This window comes from Mobula hypostoma, chromosome 22, assembly GCF_963921235.1.
Source record: "Mobula hypostoma chromosome 22, sMobHyp1.1, whole genome shotgun sequence".
Taxonomy (NCBI): domain Eukaryota; kingdom Metazoa; phylum Chordata; class Chondrichthyes; order Myliobatiformes; family Myliobatidae; genus Mobula; species Mobula hypostoma.
Genome location: NC_086118.1, coordinates 60909041 through 60933777, shown reverse-complemented (window position 1 = coordinate 60933777; position 24737 = coordinate 60909041). Strand labels below are relative to the sequence as shown.

Here is a 24737-nt window from a genome sequence, read left to right as displayed (position 1 = left end):
CGTCTCTCTACCGTCCTCCCCGTCTCTCCTCCGACTCCCCGTCTCTCCTCCGACTCCCCGTCCCCCCTCCGACTCCCCGTCCCCCCTCCGTCTCCCCGTCCCTCCTCCGTCTCCCCGTCTCCCCTTTTTCTTCCCCGTCTCTCCTCCTTCTTTCCCGTCTCTCCACCTTCTTTCCCGTCTCTCCACCGACTTCCCGTCTCTCCTCCGACTTCCCGTCTCTCCTCCGACTCCCCGTCCCCCCTCCGACTCCCCGTCCCCCCTCCGACTCCCCGTCCCCCCTCCGTCTCCCCGTCTCCCCTCCTTCCTCCCCGTCTCTCCACCGACTTCCCGTCCCCCCTCCGACTCCCCGTCCCCCCTCCGACTCCCCGTCCCCCATCCGACTCCCCGTCCCCCCTCCGACTCCCCGTCTCCCCTCCGACTCCCCGTCTCCCCTCCGTTCTCCCGTCTCCCCTCCTTCTTCCCCGTCTCTCCACCGACTTCCCGTCTCTCCTCCGACTCCCCGTCCCCCCTCCGTCTCCCTGTCTCCCCTCCTTCCTCCCCATCTCTCCTCCGACTCCCCGCCAAAAACCCCCGTGTCCAGTTATATGATACAGCATTATCACCTGAAAACAAAACAATACATGAGCACCCATTGGCTAACAGCACCCTGCTGTCTGTACTAACCCAAGCAACTGTCTAGCTAGAGACTCTCTCAGCATTTCACATAACAAAGAAGCATTCCCCAGTATAACATAACAAAGAAGCCATTTTAAATTTAACATACAAATAAGAAAGACCCCGTACAAATAGATTTTTTAAAAACGTGCAAAAACAAATACTGTATATTAGTGAAAAGTGAGGTAGTGTCCAAAGCTTCAATGTCCATTTAGGAATCGGATGGCAGAGGGGAAGAAGCTGTTCCTGAATCACTGAGTGTGTGCCTTCAGGCTTCTGTGTCTCCTACCTGATGGTGACAGTGAGAAAAGGGCATGTCCTGGGTGCTGGAGGCTGCCTTTCTGAGACACCGCTCCTTAAATCCATCTTAAACACTGGCATACTCAAAAGAATGGCTGCTCTGCTTGTACTTGTGTTTTGCCTCTGTTGTACAGATCGAGTCCATCTCCTGAGTAAATACAGTTGCAAAAACAACTGCATTAAGGATCTTCCCCATCTCTTTCGGCTCCATGCATTGATGACCTCTCTGATCTTCAGAGGACCAATTTTGACCCTTGTTATCCTTTTGTTCTTAGTATATCTGTAGAAGACCTTGGCATTCTCCTTCATCATGTGCTCTTTCAGTCTTCCTAATCTCGGTGTGCCAGCGTGAGGTCAATGGTTCAGGAATGCCTGGGGAGGGCAGAAGGTGCCAGGGTGTGGTTGGGTGTTGGGGTATGTTGGGGAGGGATTGGGGGGGTGCTGGGTGAGATCTGAGTGTTCTGGGGTGGAGTCAATGGTTGGAGATTGCTATGTTGAGGTCAGGGGGTGTCGAGGTGTGTTGAAGAAGGACTGGGGGTCAGGGATGGCCATGGTAGGGTTTGGGTGTGTGTCTATCTGGTCCTGGGGTCAGAGACCATGGAGTATTGGGCAGCTGCTCACTGTGCTTCTGTCTCTATAGGAACATGGTCTCCCTGCCATCACCGAACTACGCCAGCAACGGGCACCGGTCACAGCGCCCAGATGCTGACCTGACACGACGCAGGAGCAAGGGGTGTGTGAACTCGCTGACCTTGTGGTGTGAGGGCTGGTGTTCATTTCCCCTCCCCCCGGAGTGGGCTGGGCAGAGAGGGTACAGCTATTAAAGCTGACCGTCTCTCTGCAGTGATAATGCTGATTCCCCCTCATCCTTCACCACAGGGTGTGTCTGCCATCCGTTCTTCTTTTTACAGACATACAAATTGTTATTTACATACAAAAGACATTCAAAGGTTAGGGGTTACAATACTGTGAATTCAAATTGAAGTACAGTTATTACCATCTCTAAAAAATTCAATTGCCTGGGAGTGGGGGAGTACTGTTGCCCAATCCCCCACTCTCTGCTGTCTGTCACACACTCACACTCACGCTCATTCTCACTCACTGGTATACACTGCTTGCTCTCTCACTGTTCACACTCATTCCCACTGGTTATACACTGTTACACTCACAGCTCACGCTCACTCTCTCACTTTGCTCACTGTTTACACACAGTTCTCCACTCATACTACTCGCTGCTCACACTCATTCTCACTGGTTATACACTGCTTACTCTCATTCTCACCCATTGATTATACACTGCTTACACCCTCACACACTCACTGGTTACACACCACTCACACTCACTGATTACACACCACTCACACTCACTGGTTAGTATACACTCGTCACTCACACTCACTAGTTGCACTCTGCTCAGTCTCACCACTCACACTCACTGGTTAGTATACACTCGTCCCTCACACTCACTGGTTAGTATACACTCGTCACTTACACTCACTAGTTGCACTCTGCTCACTCTCACCACTCACACTCACTGGTTAGTATACACTCGTCACTCACACTCACTAGTTAGTATACACTCGTCCCTCACACTCACTAGTTAGTATACACTCGTCCCTCACACTCACTGGTTAGTATACACTCGTCCCTCACACTCACTGGTTAGTATACACTCGTCCCTCACTCTCACTGGTTAGTATACACACATCACTCACACTCACTGGTTAGTATACACTCGTCGTTCACACTCACTGGTTAGTATACACTCGTCCCTCACACTCACTGGTTAGTATACACTTGTCCCTCACTCTCACTGGTTAGTATACACACATCACTCACACTCACTGGTTAGTATACACTCGTCGTTCACACTCACTGGTTAGTATACACTCGTCACTTACACTCACTGGTTAGTATACACTCGTCCCTCACACTGGTTGCACACTGCTCACTCTCACCACTCACACTCACTGGTTAGTATACACTCGTCACTCACACTCACTGGTTAGTATACACTCGTCACTCACACTCACTGGTTACACACCACTCACACTCACTGGTTAGTATACACTCGTCACTTACACTCACTGGTTAGTATACACTCGTCCCTCACACTCACTGGTTAGTATACACTCGTCACTTACACTCACTAGTTGCACTCTGCTCACTCTCACCACTCACACTCACTGGTTAGTATACACTCGACACTCACACTCACTGGTTAGTATACACTCGTCACTGACACTCACTAGTTAGTATACACTCGTCACTCACACTCACTAGTTAGTATACACTCGTCCCTCACACTCACTGGTTAGTATACACTCGTCCCTCACTCTCACTGGTTAGTATACACACATCACTCACACTCACTGGTTAGTATACACTCGTCGTTCACACTCACTGGTTAGTATACACTTGTCACTTACACTCACTGGTTAGTATACACTCGTCAGTTACACTCACTAGTTGCACTCTGCTCACTCTCACCACTCACACTCACTGGTTAGTATACACTCGTCACTCACACTCACTAGTTACACACCACTCACACTCACTGGTTAGTATACACTCGTCCCTCACACTGGTTGCACACTGCTCACTCTCACCACTCACACTCACTGGTTAGTATACACTCGACACTCACACTCACTGGTTAGTATACACTCGTCACTCACACTCACTAGTTAGTATACACTCGTCCCTCACACTCACTGGTTAGTATACACTCGTCCCTCACTCTCACTGGTTAGTATACACTCATCACTCACACTCACTGGTTAGTATACACTCGTCACTTACACTCACTGGTTAGTATACACTCGTCACTCACACTCACTAGTTACACACCACTCACACTCACTGGTTAGTATACACTCGTCCCTCACACTGGTTGCACACTGCTCACTCTCACCACTCACACTCACTGGTTAGTATACACTCGTCACTCACACTCACTAGTTAGTATACACTCGTCCCTCACACTCACTGGTTAGTATACACTCGTCCCTCACTCTCACTGGTTAGTATACACTCATCACTCACACTCACTGGTTAGTATACACTCATCACTCACACTCACTGGTTAGTATACACTTGTCCCTCACACTCACTGGTTAGTATACACTCGTCATTTACACTCACTAGTTGCACTCTGCTCACTCTCACCACTCACACTCACTGCTCAAACTCTCCTCTGGGATGTACTCCTTTACAATCCCCTCTCTACCCCTTCTCTCTCTCTGCCTTTGTTTGGCAGTGTGTATAGAATCACATCTTTGCTATTGCTTATAAAATCTGTCAATTTTCAGGGTCTCCCCATCAATGTCTGTACATTAATACAATCCAGAAACAATTCCATCCATTCCCTCTCCAGTTCCATTCACCTGATTCCCCTCCTGCTCTACTTCAGATTGCCGGGATTGGAGGTATGTCCCCGGTGGATTGGTGGGAGCCCTGATGGTGTCTGATATGGAGCTGGCCGCGCTGATCAGGCACTGCAGTGCTGTTAATGTCATGTCTCCCACCCACAGAAGGATGACCCGCTCAAAGCTGGAACACGGCATCACTCACATGCACCGGCTGCACGCTAGTCTTTGTAGGCAGATAGAGAGGGTGCAGAACCATTTTAAAGGGTCAGTCAAGGCAGTCAGTCCGTTCATGAGACCCCTGCTCCATATTGGCTGCCCGGTACCTTCGTCACCACCTCGTAAAGCGTATGAGAGTATCATCAAATCGTGAGTATGCAGGAGTAGGCAGAGAGCGGAGGGATGGGGGAAGTGAGTGAACCACACTCCAAACGCGGGGTGTTGGTAATGCCCATCAGCCTGGGGCTCCAACCGCTCTATAGCAATGGTCCACAAGCCCCGATGAACACATGGGAACACCGCACAATGCACTGACCTGGTGGACGGTCCAACTACATGTCTACACTGACCAATGTCTACCCATAAACCTACACTGACTATTGGCCACATGGTCTGACCGTTGACCACACACTGTCCACCCACCAACCCGCACTCACCATTGACTATGCATTGTCCACCCACGTAACCCCACTGACTGCACTCATCCCCACCTGAGCCCCCCACACCCCTCCAGTCCTTGGACTTTGGGACCCTGCACCCTTCCCGGTCATTGGCGATCTGCTCCTCCGGGTCCCTGGTCACTGGCAACCCATCCCACCCCTCCAGGTCCTTGGACACCGGCGTCCCAACCCACCTCTCTGGATCCCTGGTCACCAGCAACCCACCCCACCTCTCCGGGTCCCTGGTCACTGGCGACCCGTCCCACCTCTCTGGGTCCCTGGTCACCAGCAACCCGTCCCACCTCTCTGGGTCCCTGGTCACCAGCAACCCACCCCACCTCTCCGGGTCCCTGGTCACTGGCGACCCGTCCCACCTCTCTGGGTCCCTGGTCACCGGCGACCCAGCCCACCCTGACCACCGCCTTGTCACCAGGTCCTGGGTCACTGACACTCTCCATTGTGCTGTTTCCAGTTCCAGGTCTCACTCTCAGTGGAGATTGCTCCCCCCCACCCAGGTTTCATTTAATTATTTATTGGAGACAGACATGGCCATTCAAGCTGCCCAGAAAACATAGGACCATTTGGAATGACAAATTAACCTAACACTGAGGACGTCGTTGGACTGTGCGAGGAAACGAGAGCACCCAGAGAAAACCCACGTGGTCATGGGGAGACCATAGAACAGCAGAATGAACTCTGGACTCCGACACCCTGAGTGTAATAGCATGATACTTCCCACTCTGCGGCTGCGCCCCCAGAGTTTCCCAGCCTTGGCGGCTGAGGAGGAACAGGCAGATCCCACACGCAGCCTGAGTCCACACCTCCTTTGACTGGTGGGTGTTTGCTTCTGAGCGAGCCCCAGGGATTGTGCTTATACAGTTCCACAGACGGTGAATGTCCGGCCAGGGGTAGTGTGACGGTTTTCAGTAGAGGGTCAGGAATAAGTGGGTGAGGTTGGGTGGGTCTCTGGGACGACTAATTTCAGGCGATTAGTGGTCAGGGTCTAGTGGTGGGCCCTGTCACTTGGTGAACTCTCTCTTTTCCCTCTCTGCAGCGAACGGGTGCTGGATCTACCGGAAGCTTTCCCACCCACAGCCAGGAGCTGCGGGGGTAGCCACACCTTGACCTATGCCCAGAACCGGCGAGGCCCCAGGCTGTATGAACCCTACCCCACCAGGCTGCTGGACGATAATCACTTCACTAAGGTTCATGGGAAGCAGGGCTGGACTGGCTGCACTGGTAGGGGTGAATACACCTGGGGTGGTGGGGGGAAGAGCTGCTCCTTTGTGCTGTTCACACAGACTACGCAGGGTCCACCTGAGGGAGGATGGGTTCGGGATCACTGCACAGCAAGCTGGAGGAGCCAAATGTCCTCCGCCATCTCCTTCCATTGCTAGATTTCCCCGGAGGGCATGGGAGCCCAGCTGGGGGAATGTGGGCGGGGGGGCGAAAGTTCAGAGGAAACGAGGCAGATTGGAGATTTCAGGGAGGGGAGAGGTGGAGGGGTTGGAGATACTGGGGATGGGTAAGGGGAAGGGGAGTTGCCCCATATACTGAGACCATTACCGGTTATGGTTCTCGGTCCCAAAACCACCACCTCCGTCCCCACAACCTCTTGTAATTTGCTGACCCCTGGGTGCTGGGATATCTGTCTACTGCAGACAGGGCACCTGACTGTGCATGGGGTAGATGTCTATCTGCAGGCAGGATAGATGTTTGTTGATGTCCCAGAAGTCTGGTCTAACATGTGCTTATCCCTGCAGCAAGTAGAGAGCCCAGTAATGACCGACCTACAGGGAGCCCGGGGAAGGTCCAGCTGTAAGCTGCCCTCCATTGCAGGCCGGGACGGTGAGTACGGCGGGGCACCACGTCCTCGTGTGTCTCTGACCCTTGCACCACTGCTCCACCACCTCTCCTGTCTGTCTATCACCAGGCACAGGGCTGCATCCAAGTACAAACACAAACTGTGTGAACACTCAGCAGGCCGAGCAGCCTCCGTGGAGAAGCACAGTTTGGATGCGAGCTGGAAGCGTTAAATACAGAACGAGACATCAGTGAGGCTGCGCGCAGATCTGATTACGCTGTTAGTCATAAGCTGGGACGAGTGTGGAGATTCACGAGGATGTTGCTGAGCGACTGAGTTAGAGTGAGAGGTCAGGCAGGTTGGAACATTGCTCAGTAGTGCATAGGAGAATGCGGGTTGACAATTCAGAGGGGTACAGATAGAGTGAATGTGCACAGTCTTTTCCCCAGGGTTGGAGAATCGAGAACCAGACAGCACAGGTTTAAGGTGAGGGAGGAGCGATTTAATAGAACCCGAGGGGAAGCTTGTTCACACAGAGGGCGGTCCGTATATGGAATGAGCTGCCAGAGGAAGTGACTGAAGCAGCTACTTGAACAAGTATTACATCTGTATGGGTAATGGATAGGAAAGGTTAGATGGGCCAAATGGCTGACATCCCCATAATCCAAGAAAATGGGACTGACTTGTCAGGCACCAGGATGGGCATGGAGCCTTTGGGCCAAATAGTCTGTGTCCATGACATGCAACACCATGACTCTAAGACCAGGTCTGAGTTACGGATGAGGGGCTGGAGGGAATGTGGGAAGATGTGGGGTAAAATGGAGAGCACAAGGATGGTACTGGTCAGGGCAGGCGCCAACAAAGTAACTCTGACGATGGTGTGGGTGGGAGGTGCTGATTGAACCGAGGTCAGAGAGGGGGAACAAACCAGCTGGGCGGGGGCGGACGGACCAAGATGTTGAGTCCAGTTGAGGGTGCACTGCCTCACATGGGGAGTCCCGGGGAGGAGGGAGGGTTAAAAGGACAATGTATCTAGTACAGATGTTGAGAAACTGCCATCCAACAGGGAGTGAACGTAGAGTCCGTGCCTACCAGCTCTCACCTCCTCACAGGCATTCATAGTAAATCCAAGAATCATAATAAAATCATTGAAAGACCACATTCAATAGGGCAGACAACCAACCAACGTGCAACTGACTCATTCCAAAGTCGAGTTCTGTCATGCCTTCCACATAATTGCATCAAAACATTGGGCCCAGGATAGATGTTCAGAGATGTTGACACCTAGGAACCTGAAGCTCACCCTTTCTACTGCTAATCCCAGTGTGAGGACTGATGCATGTTCCCTTGACTTCCCCTTCCTGCAGTCCACAATCAATTCCCTGGTCTTGCTGATGTTACGTGTGAGGTTATTATTGTGACACCATTCAACTTACTTGATGTAACATCGTTGGCACATAACAGCATTAGCACATAGCGTCATAGAAGCAGTGTTCATACAAGTCTGCTGAGCCAGGAGGACTAAACACTATCCAAAAAAACTTCAGATGCTGGAAATGTGAAATACAAACATTATGCTCCCCACCTCTCCCCTGTCCTTATACTCCTCCCCCATGTGCATGCACGCACACACACACACACTCTCTCTCTCTGTACTGTCCCCCTCCCCCTGCCTTATACTCCTCACACACACACACACACACACACACACTCAGTCACTCACTCACACTCACTCTCTCTCTGTGTACGGTCCCCTCTCCTTGCCTGACTCGAACTCTCTGTTGCAGGGTCCAAGTGCAAGGTGTCCCAGAGGTCTCCTGCCCCCAGGATCTGCTCCAGTCGCTTACCCAGTGGGCACCTCCCCACCGTACTGGGGCCAGGTAAGGATCACCTATGCATGGGTGCTGGGCAACCTAGAGTCACCCTAAGGTGCCAGTCCACAACATATATTCATCCAGCATGTGCCCCAGAGAAGAGGTTATCATGCAACCTGCCGGGGATGCTGCTGCCAAAGGAGTGGGCAGTGTGGAGCAGACAGCCGGGGAAGGGGTTGCACAGATAGATACAGCCAGCTGTACACATCACACACCCTCTGGTCCCCTAATGGATGACCCCTGGATCACACACAACTCTGTCTCAAACTGCACGAACCCCAGATCACACACGATTCTGAGATTAACTGTACAATCCCCAGATCACACGCAATGCTGGGATCTAACTGTAAGATCCCCGGATCACACATGATTCTGAGATTAACTGTAGATCCCCATTTCACACATGGTTCTGAGATTAACTGTTCGATCCCTGGATCACACACGATTCTGAGATTAACTGTACGATCCCCATTTCACATATGGTTCTGAGATTAACTGTTCGATCCCTGGATCACACACGATTCTAGGATTAACTGTATGATCCCTGGATCACACACAACTCTGTCTCAAACTGCACAAACCCTAGATCACACATGATTCTGGGATCTAACTGTATAATCCCTGGATCACACACGATTCTGAGATTAACTATTCGATCCCTGGATCACACACAACTCTACGCTCCAACTATACGAACCCTGGAATACTGTGTCTACAGTGCCTAGAAAAGCATTCACACCCCCCACCCCCCCCAGAAGTTTTCATGTGTTATTGTTTTACAACATTGAATCACAGTGGATTTAATTTGGCTTTTTTGACATTGATTAACAGAAAATATGCCTTTGTGTCAAATTGAAACCATATTTCTACAGATTGGTCTAAATTAATTAAAAATATAAACCACAAAATAATTGATTGCATAATTACTCACCCCCTTCAAGTCAATATTTAGTAGATGCGCCTTTGGCAGCAATTACAGCCTTGAGTCTGTGTGGATAGGTCTCTATCAGCTTTGCACACCTGGACACTGCAATTTTTTCCCATTCTTCTTTACAAAACTGCTCAAGCTCTGTCAGATTACATGGGGATCGTGAGTGAACAGCCTTTTTCAAGTCGAGCCACAAATTCTCAATTGGATTGAGGTCTGGACTCCGACTTGGCCACTCCAGGACATTAACTTTGTTATTTTTAAGTCATTCCTGTGTAGCTTTGGCTTTATGCTTGGGGTCAATGTCTTGCTGGAAAATAAATCTTCTCCTAAGTCACAGTTCTCTTGCAGACTGCATCAGGTTTTCCTCCAGGATTTCCCTGTATTTTGCTGCATTCATTTTACTTCTACCTTCACCAGCCTTCCAGGGCCTGCTGCAGTGAAGCATCTCCACAGCATGATGCAGCCACCATGCTTCACAGTGGGGATGGTGGCCAAAAAGCTCAATTTTGCTTTCATCAGACCATTGAACCTTCTTCCGGCTGACTTCAGAGTCTCCCACATGCCTTCTGGCAAACTCTAGCTGAGATTTTATGTGAGTTTTTTTCAACAATGGCTTTCTCTTTGCCACTCTCCCATAAAGCTGTGACTGGTGAAACAGCTGGGCAACAGTTGTTGTATGTGCAGTCTCTCCCATCTCAGCCACTGAAGCTTGTAACTCCTCCAGAGTTGTCATAGGTCTCATGGTGGTCTCATGGTGGTCTCCCTCACTAGTCCCCTTCTTGCACGGTCACTCAGTTTTTGAGGATGGCCTGCTCGAGGCAGATTTACAGCTGTGCCATATTCTTTCCATTTCTTCATTATTGACTTAACTGTACTCCAATCGATATTCAGTGACTTGGAAATTTTCTTGTGCCCATCTCCTGACTTATACTTTTCAATAACCTTTTTACAGAGTTGCTTGGAGTATTCTGAAAAATTAGGAGCAGGAGGAGGCCATCTGGCCCGTCGAGCCTGCTCGGCCATTCAATAAGATCATGGCTGATCTGGCCACAGATTCATCTCCATCTTCCTGCCTTTTCCCCATAAACCCTTCACTCCCCTACTATGCAAAAATCTATCCAACCTTGTATTAAATGTATTTACTGAGGTAGCTTCCACTGCTTCACTGGGCAGAGAATTCCACAGATTCACCACTCTTTGGGAAAAGCAGTTCTTCTTCATCTCCATCCTAAATCTTCACCCCCAGATCTTGAGGCAATGTCCCCTAGTTCTAGTCTCACCTATCAGTGGAAACAACTCCTGCCTCTATCTTACCTATCCCTTTCATAATTTTATATGTTTCTATGTTTCTTTTGTCTTCATGGTGTAGTTTTTGCCAGGATATCAGCAGTTGGACCTTCCAGATACAGGTGTAGTTTTACTACAATCAATTGAAACTCCTTGACTGCTCACAGGCCTCCAAAAACAGATCTCCATTTAACTGATTATGTGACTTGTAAAACCAATTGGCTGCACCAGTGATGATTTTGTGTGTCATATTAAAGGGGACGAATACTAATGCAATCAATTATTTTGTGTTTTATATTTGTAATTAGTTTAGATCACTTTGTAGAGATTTGTTTTCACATTGATACGAAAGGGTCTTTTTCTGTTGATCAATGTAAAAAAAAAAGCCAAATTAAATTAACAAACAAGAGAAAATCTGCAAAGGCTGGAAATCCGAGCAAGACACATAAAATGCTGGAGGAACTCAGCAGGCAAGGCAGCACCTATGGGAAAAAAGTACTGTTGATATTTCAGGCTGAAACCCTTCGGCAGGACTGGAGAGAAAAGCTGAGGAGTAGATTTAGAAGGTGGGGGAACCACCAGGTGATAGGTGAAACCAGCAGGTGGAGGGATGAGTTGGGAAGTTGATTGGTGAGATGAGGTGAGAGGGAGAAAAGGGAATGGGAAATGGAAAAGAGGGGGTGTGGCTGCGGGGCATTACCGGAAGTTTGAGAAATTGATGTTCATGCCATTAGGTTGGAGGTTACACAAACAGAATATAAGGTGTTTTTCCTCCAATCTAAGTGTGGCCTCATCATGACAGTGGAGGAAGCCATGGATGGACATATTGGAATGGGAATGGGAAGTGGAAATAAAATGGGGGCCACTAGGAGATCCCTCTTTTCTGGCAGATGGAGCAGAGATGCTCGGTGAAGCGGTCTCCCAATCTACATCGGGTCTCATTGATGTACGGGAGGCCACACCATGAGCACTGAACACAGTAAATGACCCCAACAGACTCACAGGTGAGGTGTCGCCTCACCTGGAAGGACTGTTTAGGGCCCTGGATGGTAGTGAGGGAGGAGGTGTATAGGCAGGTGAAGCACTTGTTCCACTTGCAGGTTTAAGTGCCAAGAGGGAGATCAGTGGGGGGCACGAATGGACAAGGGAGTGATCTCTGCAGGAAGCAGAAAGTGGATAGAAGGGAAAGATGTGCTTGGTGGTGGGATCCTATTGAAGGTTTGGCGGAAGTTTTGGAGAATTATGTGCTGGACGCGGAGGCTGGTGGGGTGGTAGGTGAGGACAGGAGGAACCTTATCGCCGGTAAGGTGGCAGGAGGATGGGGTGAGAGTAGGTGTGTGTGAAATGGAAGAGATGTGGTTGAGGGCAGTGTTGATGGTGGAGGAAGGGAAGCCCCTTTCTTTGAAGTAGGAGGACATCTCCTTCGTTCTGGAATGAAAAGCCTCATCCTGAGAGCAGATGTGACAGAGATGGAGGAAGAGAAGGGGATGGCAATTTTACAAGTAACAGGGTGGGACGAGATGTAGTCCAGGTAGCTGTGAGAGTCTGAAGGTTTGTAATAGGCATCGGTGGATAAGCTGCCTCCGGAAATAGAGACAGTGAGATAGAGAAAGGGGAGGGAGGTGTCGGAAATGGACCAGGTGAATTAGGAGGCAAAGTGGATGAAGTTGATGAGTTCAGCACGGGTGCAGGAAGCAGCACCAATGCAGTCGCTGATGCAGCGTAGGAAAAGTGCAGGACAGTCTCCAGTGTAGGCTTGGAACATAGACTGTTCCATGTAGCCTCCAAGCAGGTAGGCATAGCTGGGAATTAAGTTAAATTCATATTAAATTCACTGTGACTCAAGGATGTAAAACAATAAAACATGAAAACTTCCAAAGGGAATGAATACTTTTTATAGGCACTGTGTATCCAGTTTTCCTCGACCAAACATGGAGTTAGCGTAAATGGTGGTCGACAGGCAGTACGAACTCAATAGGCTGATGGCTCACTTGTTTTGTACATCTCTCAGTTCAACATTCTATTACCCATCCCATGGTGCTGGTCAAAAGGGGGGGTGGGGTGGTGAGTCACCTGCTTGGACGCCCCAAAGCTGAAGAAGGCATTTGGCATATTGTCCTTCACCAGTCAGAGCAGTATCGAAGACAGGGTATTAAGCTGCTGTTGTACCAGGCAGTGAGGCCCCATGGGGAATATTGTGTTCAGCTTTACTATCAGGAAAGACACCATCAAGCTGGAAAGAGTGTCAAGGATATTTCTGAGGATGTTGCCAGGACTCCAGGGAGTGAGTTTTGGAGAGGTTGAGAGGGTTGGACTTTATTCCCTGGAGTGTTACGAGGTGTAGGAAATCAGAGGTAGACACAAGGTGAATGCACACGGTCAGGAATCTGGAATCAGATGGCACTGCTTTAAGATGAGAGGGGAAAGAGACTTTGTCACCCAGAGGGCAGTTAATACATGGAATGAGCTGCTAGAGGAAATGGTCGTGGCAGGTATATTAACATCAATGACAGGCATTGATCGTGTGGATAGTCAAAGGGGCTGAAATGGCTAACACAAGAGGACACAGTTTTAAGGTGCTTGGAAGTAGGTGCAGGGGAGATGTCAGGGGTAAGTTTTTTACGCAGAGAGTGGTGAGTGCGTGGAATGGGCTGCCGGCAACGGTGGTGGAGGCGGATACGATAGGGTCTTTTAGAGACTCCTGGAAAGGTACATGGAGTTTAGAAAAACAGAGGGCTATGGATAACCCTAGGTAATTCCTAAAGTACATACATGTTCGGTACAGCATTGTGGGCCAAAGGGCCTGTATTGTGCTGTAGGTTTTCTATGTTTCCATATTTCTATTGAATTTACAGTGAGCCCCCCCCCCCCCGGAAGTTTTCATGTTTTATTTTTTAACAACACTGAATCACAGTGGATTTAATTTGGCGAGGGATTCTTCTGTGCCAAAGTGAAAACAGATCTCTAAAAAGTGATCGAAATTAATTACGAATGTAAAACATAAAATGATTGATTGCATAAGTAGTCAGCCCCTTCAAGTCAGTGTTTAGTAGATGTAACTTTGGCAGCAATTACAGCCTTGAGTCTGTGTGGATAGGACTCTGACAGCTTTGCACAAGTTCATGTTTGGCACAGTATTGTGGGCCAAATGGCCTGTATTGTGCTATAGGTTTTCTGTGGTTTCTAACATTTAAATGACACGTGGGCAGGTGCTGTACATGGATAGAAATGGTTGAGGGGGGATGGGCCAAATGCGGGCAAATGGGAGGAATTAGTTTAAATGGGAGTTTTTGTTGTTGTGGTCTGGTCGGGCCAAAGGGCCCTTTTCATAACTGAGTGACTAAGTACAGACCTTCTGGTGAAGGGTTCCAGGTACCATTGGGAGGGAGTTCCAGCATTTAGTGACAATGCAGGAGCAGAGGGATGGTGTCTGAATGCTCAGAGTAGAGGGAGAACCATTCGGAACGGAGATGAGGAGGAACCTCATTAGCCACAGGGGAGTGAATCTGTGGAGTTCATTGTCATGGACGGCTATGGAGGCCAAGTCATTGAGTATATTTAGAGCAGAGATCGGTTGGTTAGTCAGGATGTCTAAGGCTTTGGCTCAGAAGAGGCATTGGCTCTAGGTAAGGTTCTGTTAAAGTTCCCTTTTTTCTCTCTCCCAGAGAACTACATCTGCGTGGTGCATCCAGCTGCAGCTCCTTGAAGACCATGTTGGGAATCTGGAGCAGCAGCTGGATGACCTTTGGCTTGTGCAGGAGAGTGAGGAGATAATCGATCAGAGTTACAGGGAAGTAGTCACCCCTAAGTTGCAGAAGGCGAGCAGCTGGGGGACTGTCGGCAGAAATGGAAATGTGAAGAGGCAGGTAGCGCAGAGCACCCCTGTGGCCATTCCCCTCAAAAATAACAATACTGTTTTGGATACTGTTATGGGGGATGAGCTCCCGGGGAATACCACGGAGACTCAGCATGAGTCCATGGTGCAGAAGTAAAGACAGAAGAAGGAAGAGGTACTGAGAGCAGCCAGATGTTTTGGTACATATTGGCACCAATGACATAGGAGGGAAAAGCAATGAGGTTCTGAAGAGAGAATTTGGAGAGTTCAGCCGAAAGCTGAGGAGCAGGTCCCCCAGGATAGTTATTTCAGGATTGCTCCCTGTACCATGTGCTAGTGAAGGTAGAAACAGGATGATTTGGCAGATAAATGTGAGGCTGAGAAGGTGGTGCAGAGAGCAGGGCTGCAGGTTCTTGGATCATTGGGAATTTTTCGGGGGGAGGTATGACCTGTACAAAAGGGATGGGTTGCACCTGAACCCAAGGGGGACTAATATTCTCGCAGGCAAGTTTCATAGAGCTGTTGGGGAGGGTTTGAAATAATTTAGCGGAGGGGTGGGAACCGAAATGAGGGGACTCAGGATAGGATGGATGGTGAAAAAAAAAGAAAGATAGCATGCAGCCAGACCGTCGGGAAGAGCAGGCAGATGATAGGACAAAGTCATCCCGCTGGCTGCAATTATCAGTGCATTAGGGATGCAAAATCAAAAAGGATAGCAAATACAGTGCTCAAAGTGTTGTATCTCAACGCACAGAGTATAAGACATAAGGTGGATGATCTTGTTGGACTATTACAGGTTGCCAGATATGATGATGTGGCAATCACTGAATCGTGGCTGAAGGATGGTTCTAGTTGGGAGCTGAATGTCCAAGGTAACATATTATACTGGAGGGATAGGAAGGTGGGCAGAGGGGGTGGTGTGGCTCTGCTGGTAAAGAATGGCATCGAATCAGTGGAAAGATGTGACATAGGATTGGAATATGTCGAATCCTTGTGGGTTGAGTTAAAAAGGTAAAAGGACCCCGATGGCAGTTATATACAGGCCTCCCAATCACATCCACTGGGATGTGGACCACAGATTACACAAGGAAATAGAAAACGTGTGTCAAAAGAGCAAAGTTATGATAGTTACGGAAGATTTTAACATGCAGGTTCATTGGAAAAATTAGATTGGTAATGGATCTCAAGACAATGAGTTTGTTGAATGCTTACGAGATGGCTTTTTAGAACAGTTTGTCGTTGAGCCTACTAGGGGATCAGCTATACTGGATTGGGTGTTATGTAATGAACTGGAGGCAATTAGGGAGCTTAAGCTAAAAGAGCCCTTATGAGACAGTGATCACAATATGATTGAGTTCAACTTGAAATTTGATAGGGAGAAAGTAAAGTCTGATATACAGTAGCAGTATTTCGGTGGGGTAGGGGAAACTACAGTGGTATGCGAGACGTATTGGCCAAGGTAAACTGGAAGGAGCTGCTGGCAGGGATGATAACAGAGCAGCAATGGTGTGCGTTTCTGGGAAAATTGAGGAAGGTGCAGGTCATGTGTATTCCAAAAACAAAGAATTACTCAAATGGCAAAATAGTACAACCGTGGCTGACAAGGGAAGTCAAAACTAATGTAAAAGCAAAAGAGAGGGCATACAACAAAGCAAAAATTAGTGGGAAGATAGAGGATTGGAAAGATTTTAAAAACCTACAGAGAGCAACTAAAAGAATCATTAGAAGGGAAAAGATGAAACATGAAAACAAGCTAGCAAACAACATCAAAGTGGGTAGTAAAAGTATGTAAAAAATAAATGAGAGTTGAGAGTGCTAAAAAAAATGAGGCTGGAGAACTAATAATAGGGACTAGGTAATGGCAAATGAACTAAGTGAGTATTTAGCATCAGTCTTCTCTGTGGAAGACACTAGCAGTGTTCCAGATATTGAAGGGTGTGAGGGAAGAGAAGTGAGTGCAGTTACTATCACAAGGGAGAAGGTGCTCAAAAAGCTGAAAGACCTAAGGGTACATAAGTCACCCGGACCAGATGAACTGCTCACTAAGGTTGTAAAAGAGGTAGTGGTAGAGATTGTGGAGGCACTTGTAATGATCTTTCAAAAATCATTGGACTCTGGCATGATGCCTGAGGACTGGAAGATTACAAATGTCATTCCAGACTTGCAGAAAGGAAATTATAGACCAGTTAGCCTGACCTCAGTGGCTGGGAAGATGTTGGAGTCAATTGTTAAGGATGAGGTTATGGAGAACTTGGTGACACAGGACAGGATAGGACAAAGTCAGCATGGTTTCCTTCAGGGAAAATCTTGCCTGGCGAACCTGTTAGAATTCTTTGAGGAGATTACAAGTAGGATAGATAAAGGGGATGTAGTGGAGATTGTATATTTGGACCTTCAGAAGGCCTTTGACAAGGTGCCACACATGAGGCTGCTTACCAAGTTAAGAGCCCATGGTATTACAGGAAAAATGCTAACATGGTTAGAACATTGGCTGATTGGTAGGAGGCAGCAAGTGGGAATAAAAGGATCCTTTTCTGGTTGGCTGCCAGTGATTAGTGGTGTTCCGCAGGGGTCAGTGTTGGGACCGCTTCTACTTATGCTGTATATCAGTGATTTAGATGATGGAATAGAAGGCTTTGGTGCCAAGTTTGCAGGTGATATGAAGATTGGTGAAGGGGCAGGTAGTGTTGAGGAAACAGGTAGTATGCAGAAGGACTTGGGCAAGAAAGTGGCAAATGAAATACAATGTTGGAAAATGCATAGTCATGCCCTTTGGCAGTAGAAATAGATGTGCAGACTATTTCCTAAATGGGGAGAAAATCCAAAAATCTGAGATGTAAAGAGACTTGGGAGTCTTTGTGCAGAACACCCTAAAAGTTAACTTGCAGGTTGAGATGGTGGTGAGGAAAGCAAATGCAATGTTAGTATTCATTTCAAGAGGTCTAGAATACAAGAGAAGAGCAAGGATGTGATGCTGAGGCTTTATAAGACACTGGTGAGGCCTCACCTTGAGTTTTATGAACAATTTTGGGCTTCTCATCTAGGAGAAGATGTGCTGGCATTGGAGAGGGTCCAGAGGAGGTTCACAAGGATGATTCCAGGAATGACAGGGTTATCATACAAGGAATGTTTGATGGCACTGGGTCTGTACTCACTGGAATTCAGAAGGATGAAGGGGGATCTCATTGAAACATTTCTAATGTTGAAGGGCCTGGACAGAGTAGATGTGAAAAGGATGTTTCCCATGGTGGGGGTCTCTAGTACAAGAGGGCACTGCCTCAGGGTAGAGGGGTGTCCATATAAAACGGAGATGCGGAGAAATTGCTTTAGCCAGAGGGTGGTGAATTTGTGGAAATTGTTCCACAGGCAGCTGTGGAGGCCAGGTCGTTGGGTGTATTTATGGCAGAGATTGATAGGTTCTCGATTGGACATGGCATCAAAGGTTATGGGGAGAAGGCTGGGGAATGGGGTTGAGGAGGGGTAAAACAATCAGCCATGATTGAATGATGGAGCAGGCCCGATGGGCCGAATGGCCTAATTCTGGTCCTATGTCTTATGGTCTCATAGTTATGGGGAGAAGGCAGGAGAATACGGTTGAGGGGGATAATAAATCAGGAATTGTGGAATGGTGGAGCAGACTCAATGGACTGAATGGCTTAATTCTGCTCCTATGTCTGATGGTGAGTGGGAGTGGTAGGGGCTGTGGTCGGTGGTTTCCCCCAGGGGTTGAGGTAGGAGCTGGGGTCAGGAGGGGCTGCTGAGTCTGAGTCTGGGTGACTGTCTGTGGTGTGTTCTGCAGCCAGTGGGTGAAGGTGGTAGGAGGGTAGCGGAATGTAATTAAATGCCCATTAAATGCCATTCGTGCCCTTCTCCACAGCTGTGGCCGGGGTTGTTCCAACAGCTGGGACCAAATCCCTTTCACGCTCACCCCATAGGCACTGGGTTCTCAGGTCAATTAGTAGTCAAAGGTCAGTCATTCCCCGACTCATAGAGGTCCTGTTCAGAAACCCCTTGGATAAAGGTCAAAGGTCCATATCCCTGCAGTCAGAGGTCAGCTATTCCATGACCCAGGGACCAGTGAAAGGTTGGCTGTTCTGTGAGCTCACGGTCACAGGTCATTCAGGAATGTGATTGTTTCTCCTGTGTTTAGGGTCAGCGGTGAACGTACGTGGTGCCCAGCTGGAGCGAAACTGCCGGTGTCCGGCCGAGCTGCTGACCTGTCCTTGCATTGATGGTCAAGCAGGGCCGGTCCAGCCTCGGTCCATCTCGTGTCCATCTCCGGAGCCGACAGCAGGAACAACGGGACCTGCCTTTCACCACAAGCCTGAGTTGCCAGCCCCTGCTGAACCCCTCAATGTTTAACTGTTGTAGAAATATATTGGAGATGATCTGTTCAATGGTCCACCTGTTCCTCAGTGTAGGGAGCATGATGGGATGCACCAATATGTCACTGAGTGTCAGGAATGGTGGGAGGGGATGTTTCAGTGTGTCCAGGATGGTGAGGGGGCAGTGGGGGAGGTGATGTTACTCGGTATCGAGGGAGCAGTGGGAGGTGGATAGAGGGAGTGGGTTGGTGGGGACATCTCACTTTGGAGGGGTGACATTGCTCAGTGTGTCTGGGATGGTGGGGGGGGGGGGAGAGTGAGAGATGTTCCCTGGCCCAACTGCTTACAGGTTGGGGTGCAGTTCAGAGCTGTACCACTGTACACTCCCTACACTCCCGGCCCATACCAAAGGGTGACTCTTCCAATAAGAACTTTGTCACCTACCCCTCACTCCCCCCTCCGGGACCTCTGCAGCGGTTCCCCAGCCACAGTTCTCCCTGTGTGAGAGGCTCTGGTCTGACATATCTCATCATCATGGCTCCGTCTGTCTAAGTAGACAATGGATGCTCCCATCTGGGGCGCAGACCTGGGCGATGAATATGGAGACCCTGGGCTGCCCAGACATCGAGATCCTCCTCTCGGCCTCGCGGATGTGGTCCAAAGGAATGCAAAGCAGTACACTTGGCATTAGCTTGGCTGCAGGAGCTGCTGGGAGGTGACTTTTTACGTCATCCAACCGCCTTAGGGGTTCCACTCCGGATTTGTGTAGGGTTTACTCCTCAGCCTTCTCTTCTCCTGAAGATACCCACAAGGCAGTGGGATCTGTGACCCTGGATAGGGGCCCATACCGGGTGCTGTCAGCCGGAGCCAGCTGAGCCCAGGACTCATGTGAGGTAGGGTCGTCACGCCCTGTAGTAGTGACATATGGAGCCACTACCCACTACCCACACTGACATATCTTGGTTTGCTGATACCGACTGTGGGCCTGGTCACCAGGCTGGTTGTTCAATTGCCTACCTGGGCAGAGAGATTAAGCAGTGGGAAACTGGACAGTGGTGTGTTCTGAGGGAGAAAGGTCTCTGCGTACAGAGCACTAGAAGTTAACGTCTGAGGAAGAGGGGGTGAGCTGGGCACAGCAGACCTGGAGCCGGCATTTCCCACCACCCTCTCCTGGCAGGGTCTCAGTGACAAGTCTGAGCTGAGAAGTATCTTCACACAGAGATTCTCCACCCACAGCAAAAATGGAAGCTCAGTCACTGATTGACCGTCCCTACACTACGATTGCCAACAGTGAATGACTGTCCCCTACACCAAGTGGCCACCTAGGATACGAGTGACTGATTGTCCCTACATTGTGAGTTCTACTCTTGGCAAATCTTTGACTCTAGCCAAAGGTTCAACATCCCTGGTGAATTTTCCATCACATCTTCTCAATCGAAACTTCAGCCAAATTGGTTCTGCACACTATCACTATTTACCACATGGACCTGTATGCACAACAACAATAAACTCTTTGTAACTGCACCCACTGTGTCTTTGTTGGATTTGTTTAGCTGGGGAATCTGCTGTCATTGTCAACGTTGATCAGTAACCTGTCTGTGTCCGTGTCCATCAGTGGCACGTCCATGCCTGTGTCCAGCGGGGGACCTGCTCCAAGCCAAGTCCTCAGGCAATGCCAGTGAGGCAGGTAAGTGGACGGGGCTTGGTTGATGACAAACATGGACATTTTAGGAATCTGGCCATTGCAGTCAAGGCCAACATTTCTTACCTTTCCCTAACTGCCCCTTTGTGGCCGCCTGACTGGAGAAGGTGCTGGCGGTCAGGGAGTTAGAGTCAGAGCACGGAAACGAGGCCTTCAGCCCATCTTCTCCATGGTAACATGTAATTCTGCATCACAGCCCTCCAGCCCCTCCAATCCATTTACTCATCCAAACTTCTCGTCAATGTTGAAATTGAACCCACATCCATCTCTTGTGCTGGCAGCTTGTTCCACACTCTCACCACCCTCTGAGTGAAGAAGCTCCCTTCAGGTTTCTCCTAAACATTTCACCTTTCACCCTTAACCCACGACCTCTAATTCTAATTCTCTCTAAAAAAATCTTTTTATTAGTTTTCAAGTTCATAAACATAATAACAATAGTGATATAAAGAGATTGGAATTACATTATTGATAATAAACATATACAAGAGAAACTACAAATAGTAGAAGTGTAATAAACTTCCAAACTCTTGCTATAATTAATCATGAAGAGAAAAAAATAAAAAGAAAAAAAATCACAAAGAAAAACCCCAAACAGAACAAACCAGGGCTGAACCAATATATCAGATCGAATACATTCATTAATGTCATCAACTCCGCTCTTCTATTCATATATTCTAAGTTAATAAAAGGATTCGGAGAAGGTCAAACTACATCATATGAAAATGTTGAGGCTTCCAAGTCTCTTCAAATTTAACTGAAGGATCAAAAATCAAAAATGATTTTTTCTAAATTTAAACACGATATAGTTTGAGAGAACCATTGAAATGTAGTAGGGGGATTGGTCTCTTTCCAATTCAATAAAATGGACCTTCTGGCCATTAATGTAACAAGTGCGATCATACGACAGGCTGAAGAGGATAAAGAGCTATGTTCCGTCATTGGCAAACCAAAAATTGCCATAATAGGATGGGGTTGTAAATCAAAAAGCAAAACTGTTGAAATGTTATCAAAGATATCGTTCCAAAATTTTTCCAAGAGAGGGCAGGACCAGAACATATGAGTCAAAGAGGCCACCTCAGAGTGACATCTGTCACAAATTAGATTATGAGGACACGCAGTCCTCTTTTATTGTCATTTAGTAATGCATGCATTAAGAAATGATACAATATTCCTCCGGTGTGATATCACAGAAACATAGGACAGACCAAGACTGAAAAACTAACTAAAACCACATAATTATAACATATATTTACAACAGTGCAACAATACCATAACTTGATGTAGAACAGTCCATGGGCACAGTAAAAAGTTCAAAGTCTCTCGAAAGTCCCACATCTCACGCAGACGGGAGAAGGAAAAGAAAAACTCTCCCTGCCATGCCCGACCACAGTCCTACTCTGAGTCGTCCGAAAACTTTGAGCTCTGATCAGCCCTCCGACACCGAGCACCAAGCACCATCTCTGCCGAACGCTTCGACCCCAGCCTCGGTCGCCAGCAGCAGGCAAAACTGGGGATTTTAGGGCCTTCCCTCTGGAGATTCTTGATTGCACAGTAGCAGCGGCAGCGAACCGGGCATTTCAGAAATTTCTCCAGATGTTCCTCTGTGCTTCTCCCGTCTGTCTCCTTCAAATAGGATTTATATGGGAGTAAGAATGAGCTAGTTTATCTTTAGACATGTGGGCCCTATGCACTACCTTAAATTGTATCAGCGGATGTTTAGCATGTATAGAGGAAGAGCTAACTAATTGAAAAATTTTCTCCCATTTCTCTATAGGTAGGTAAAAATTGAAGTTCCCTTTCCCATTCATTTTTAATTTTATCAGCTATACCTGGCTGTATTTTCATAATTATATCATAAATAGTTATTAATCCCTTCTGATAAGGATTTAAGCCTAAAATTTTTTCTGTGATATCAGTTGGGTATGAAATTGGAAATGTAGACAGCATGGTATTTAAAAAGTTGCTTATTTGTAAATATCTAAAAAAATAGGATCTGGGCAAGTTATATTTATTAGACAACTGTTCAAAAGACATGAAACAGTCACGGAAACAGAAACATGTTCTACCCTTCATTTTCCGTATCAAACAGGCTTGATCCATAACAGGGGGTTGGAAAAAAAATTCCATATAATAGGGCTTGATAATATAAATTTGTTCAAACCAAAAACTTTACGAAATTGGAACTATATTTGTAATGTATGTTTAATTATTGGATTAACCATTTGTTTATTCAATTTAGAAAACATAAGGGGCAGTGAAGATCCTAAAATAGAAACTAATGAAAACCTTGTACAGAGTAATTTTCAAGGTTTACCCATTGTGGACTTGGAATTATATCCCAATCTTGTGTCCAAAATATTAAATATGGAATATTAATTGTCTGGTAATAGAATATTAAGTTCGGCAATGCTAAACCACCATCTTTCTAGGACTTCTGTAGATATTTTTTACTTAACCTAGGATTTTTATTCTGCCATATATGAGGAAATTTTAGAATCAATAGTATCAAAAAAAAGATTTAGGATTAAAAATTGGTACTGCTTGAAATAGGTAGAATAATCATTTTAATAGCATTGATTCAGCCTATCAGTGATAGAGACGATGGGGACCATTTAGTAAGCAATTGTTTAACCTGACTAACTAACGGTAAAAAGTTGAGCTTGAGTAAGTCCTTATGTGTCTCAGCAATTTTAACCTCCAAATAAGTAAAATAGTCAGTAATCAATCTAAGAGATGAACATCTAGAAATGGGAGCCTGCATATTTAATGGAAAAAGTTCACTCTTGCTAAGATTCAGTTTATAACCAGAAAAACTAATAAACTGAGCAAGCAAAGATAATATTGCCAGAATGGATTTCTGAGGGTTAGAAATATATAATAGTAAATCATCTGCATATAGTGATCATTTATGTATCTCATTCCCATGGGTAATACCAAATATATTAGGAGAGGGACGAATAGCAGTAGCTAATGGCTCCAGGGAAATATCGAATAATAATGGATTAAGAGGGCAACCCTGCCTAGTACCACGGAATAACTGAAAAAAGGGAGATCTTTGATATTATTGGTAAATACTGAAGCCAACGGGGTAAGGTGTATCAATTTAATCCAAGATATAAATATAGGATTAAAATTGAATTTCTCAAGCGTATTAAACAGATATGACCATTCGACTCTATCAAAAGCTTTCTCAGCATCCAATGAGATAACGCATTCTGGAGTTCTAGGTGAAGAAGTATAGGAAAAACTTCTTCACACAGAGTGGTGAATCTGTGGAATTCTCTGCCACAGGAAACAGTTGAGGCCAGTTCATTGGCTATATTTAAGAGGAAGTTAGATATGGCCCTTGTGGCTACGGGGGTCAGGGGGTATGGAGGGAAGGCTGGGGCGGGGTTCTGAGTTGGATGATCAGCCATGATCATAATAAATGGCGGTGCAGGCTCGAAGGGCCGAATGGCCTACTCCTGCACCTATTTTCTATGTTTCTATGTCTATGTTTCTAATATTCATTAATCTCCTAATATTGAAGAAGGAGTAACGATTTTTAATAAATCCAATCTGATCAACAGAAATAATTTGAGGCAATACATTCTCCAGTCTCATTGCCAATATTTTAGAAAAAATCTTAGAATCCACATTCAGCAAAGATATAGGCCTGTAAGATGCACATTCAGTAGGATCCTTATCTTTTTTAAGAATTAGGGAAATAGAAGCTCGATAAAAAGATTGTGGTAATTTACGTATAGATACTGCATCCTTAAAGATTCTACATAACCAAGGAGAAAGTATAGTAGAAAAGGCTTTAAAAAATTCTACTGTATAACCGTCTGGACCAGGTGCTTTACCTGAATTCATCGAGGAAATAGCATTCTTTATTTCTTCAACCGTAATAGGTACATCTAATTTTAAATGTTCATTGGGTGGTAATTTTGGAATATTCGCATTATAGTGGAATCATCAGGAAATTCAGGTTGGTATAAAGAAGTATAAAATTCTTG

The 24737-nt window shown here is 47.0% G+C and overlaps 1 protein-coding gene across 1 annotated transcript in view; it reads left to right on the top strand.

Moving 5' to 3' along the window:
* Window positions 1-19245, top strand: part of LOC134336464 (uncharacterized) — a 77616-nt gene extending 58371 nt beyond the window's left edge. The window contains exons 14-18 of the mRNA XM_063030716.1: window positions 1595-1687; window positions 6036-6186; window positions 6745-6829; window positions 8573-8665; window positions 18863-19245. Coding sequence (XP_062886786.1) covers window positions 1595-1687; window positions 6036-6186; window positions 6745-6829; window positions 8573-8665; window positions 18863-19074 — 634 coding nt within the window. The 3' untranslated portion in view covers window positions 19075-19245. The remainder of the gene's footprint in view (window positions 1-1594; window positions 1688-6035; window positions 6187-6744; window positions 6830-8572; window positions 8666-18862) is intronic.
* Window positions 19246-24737: the final 5492 nt, after the last annotated feature.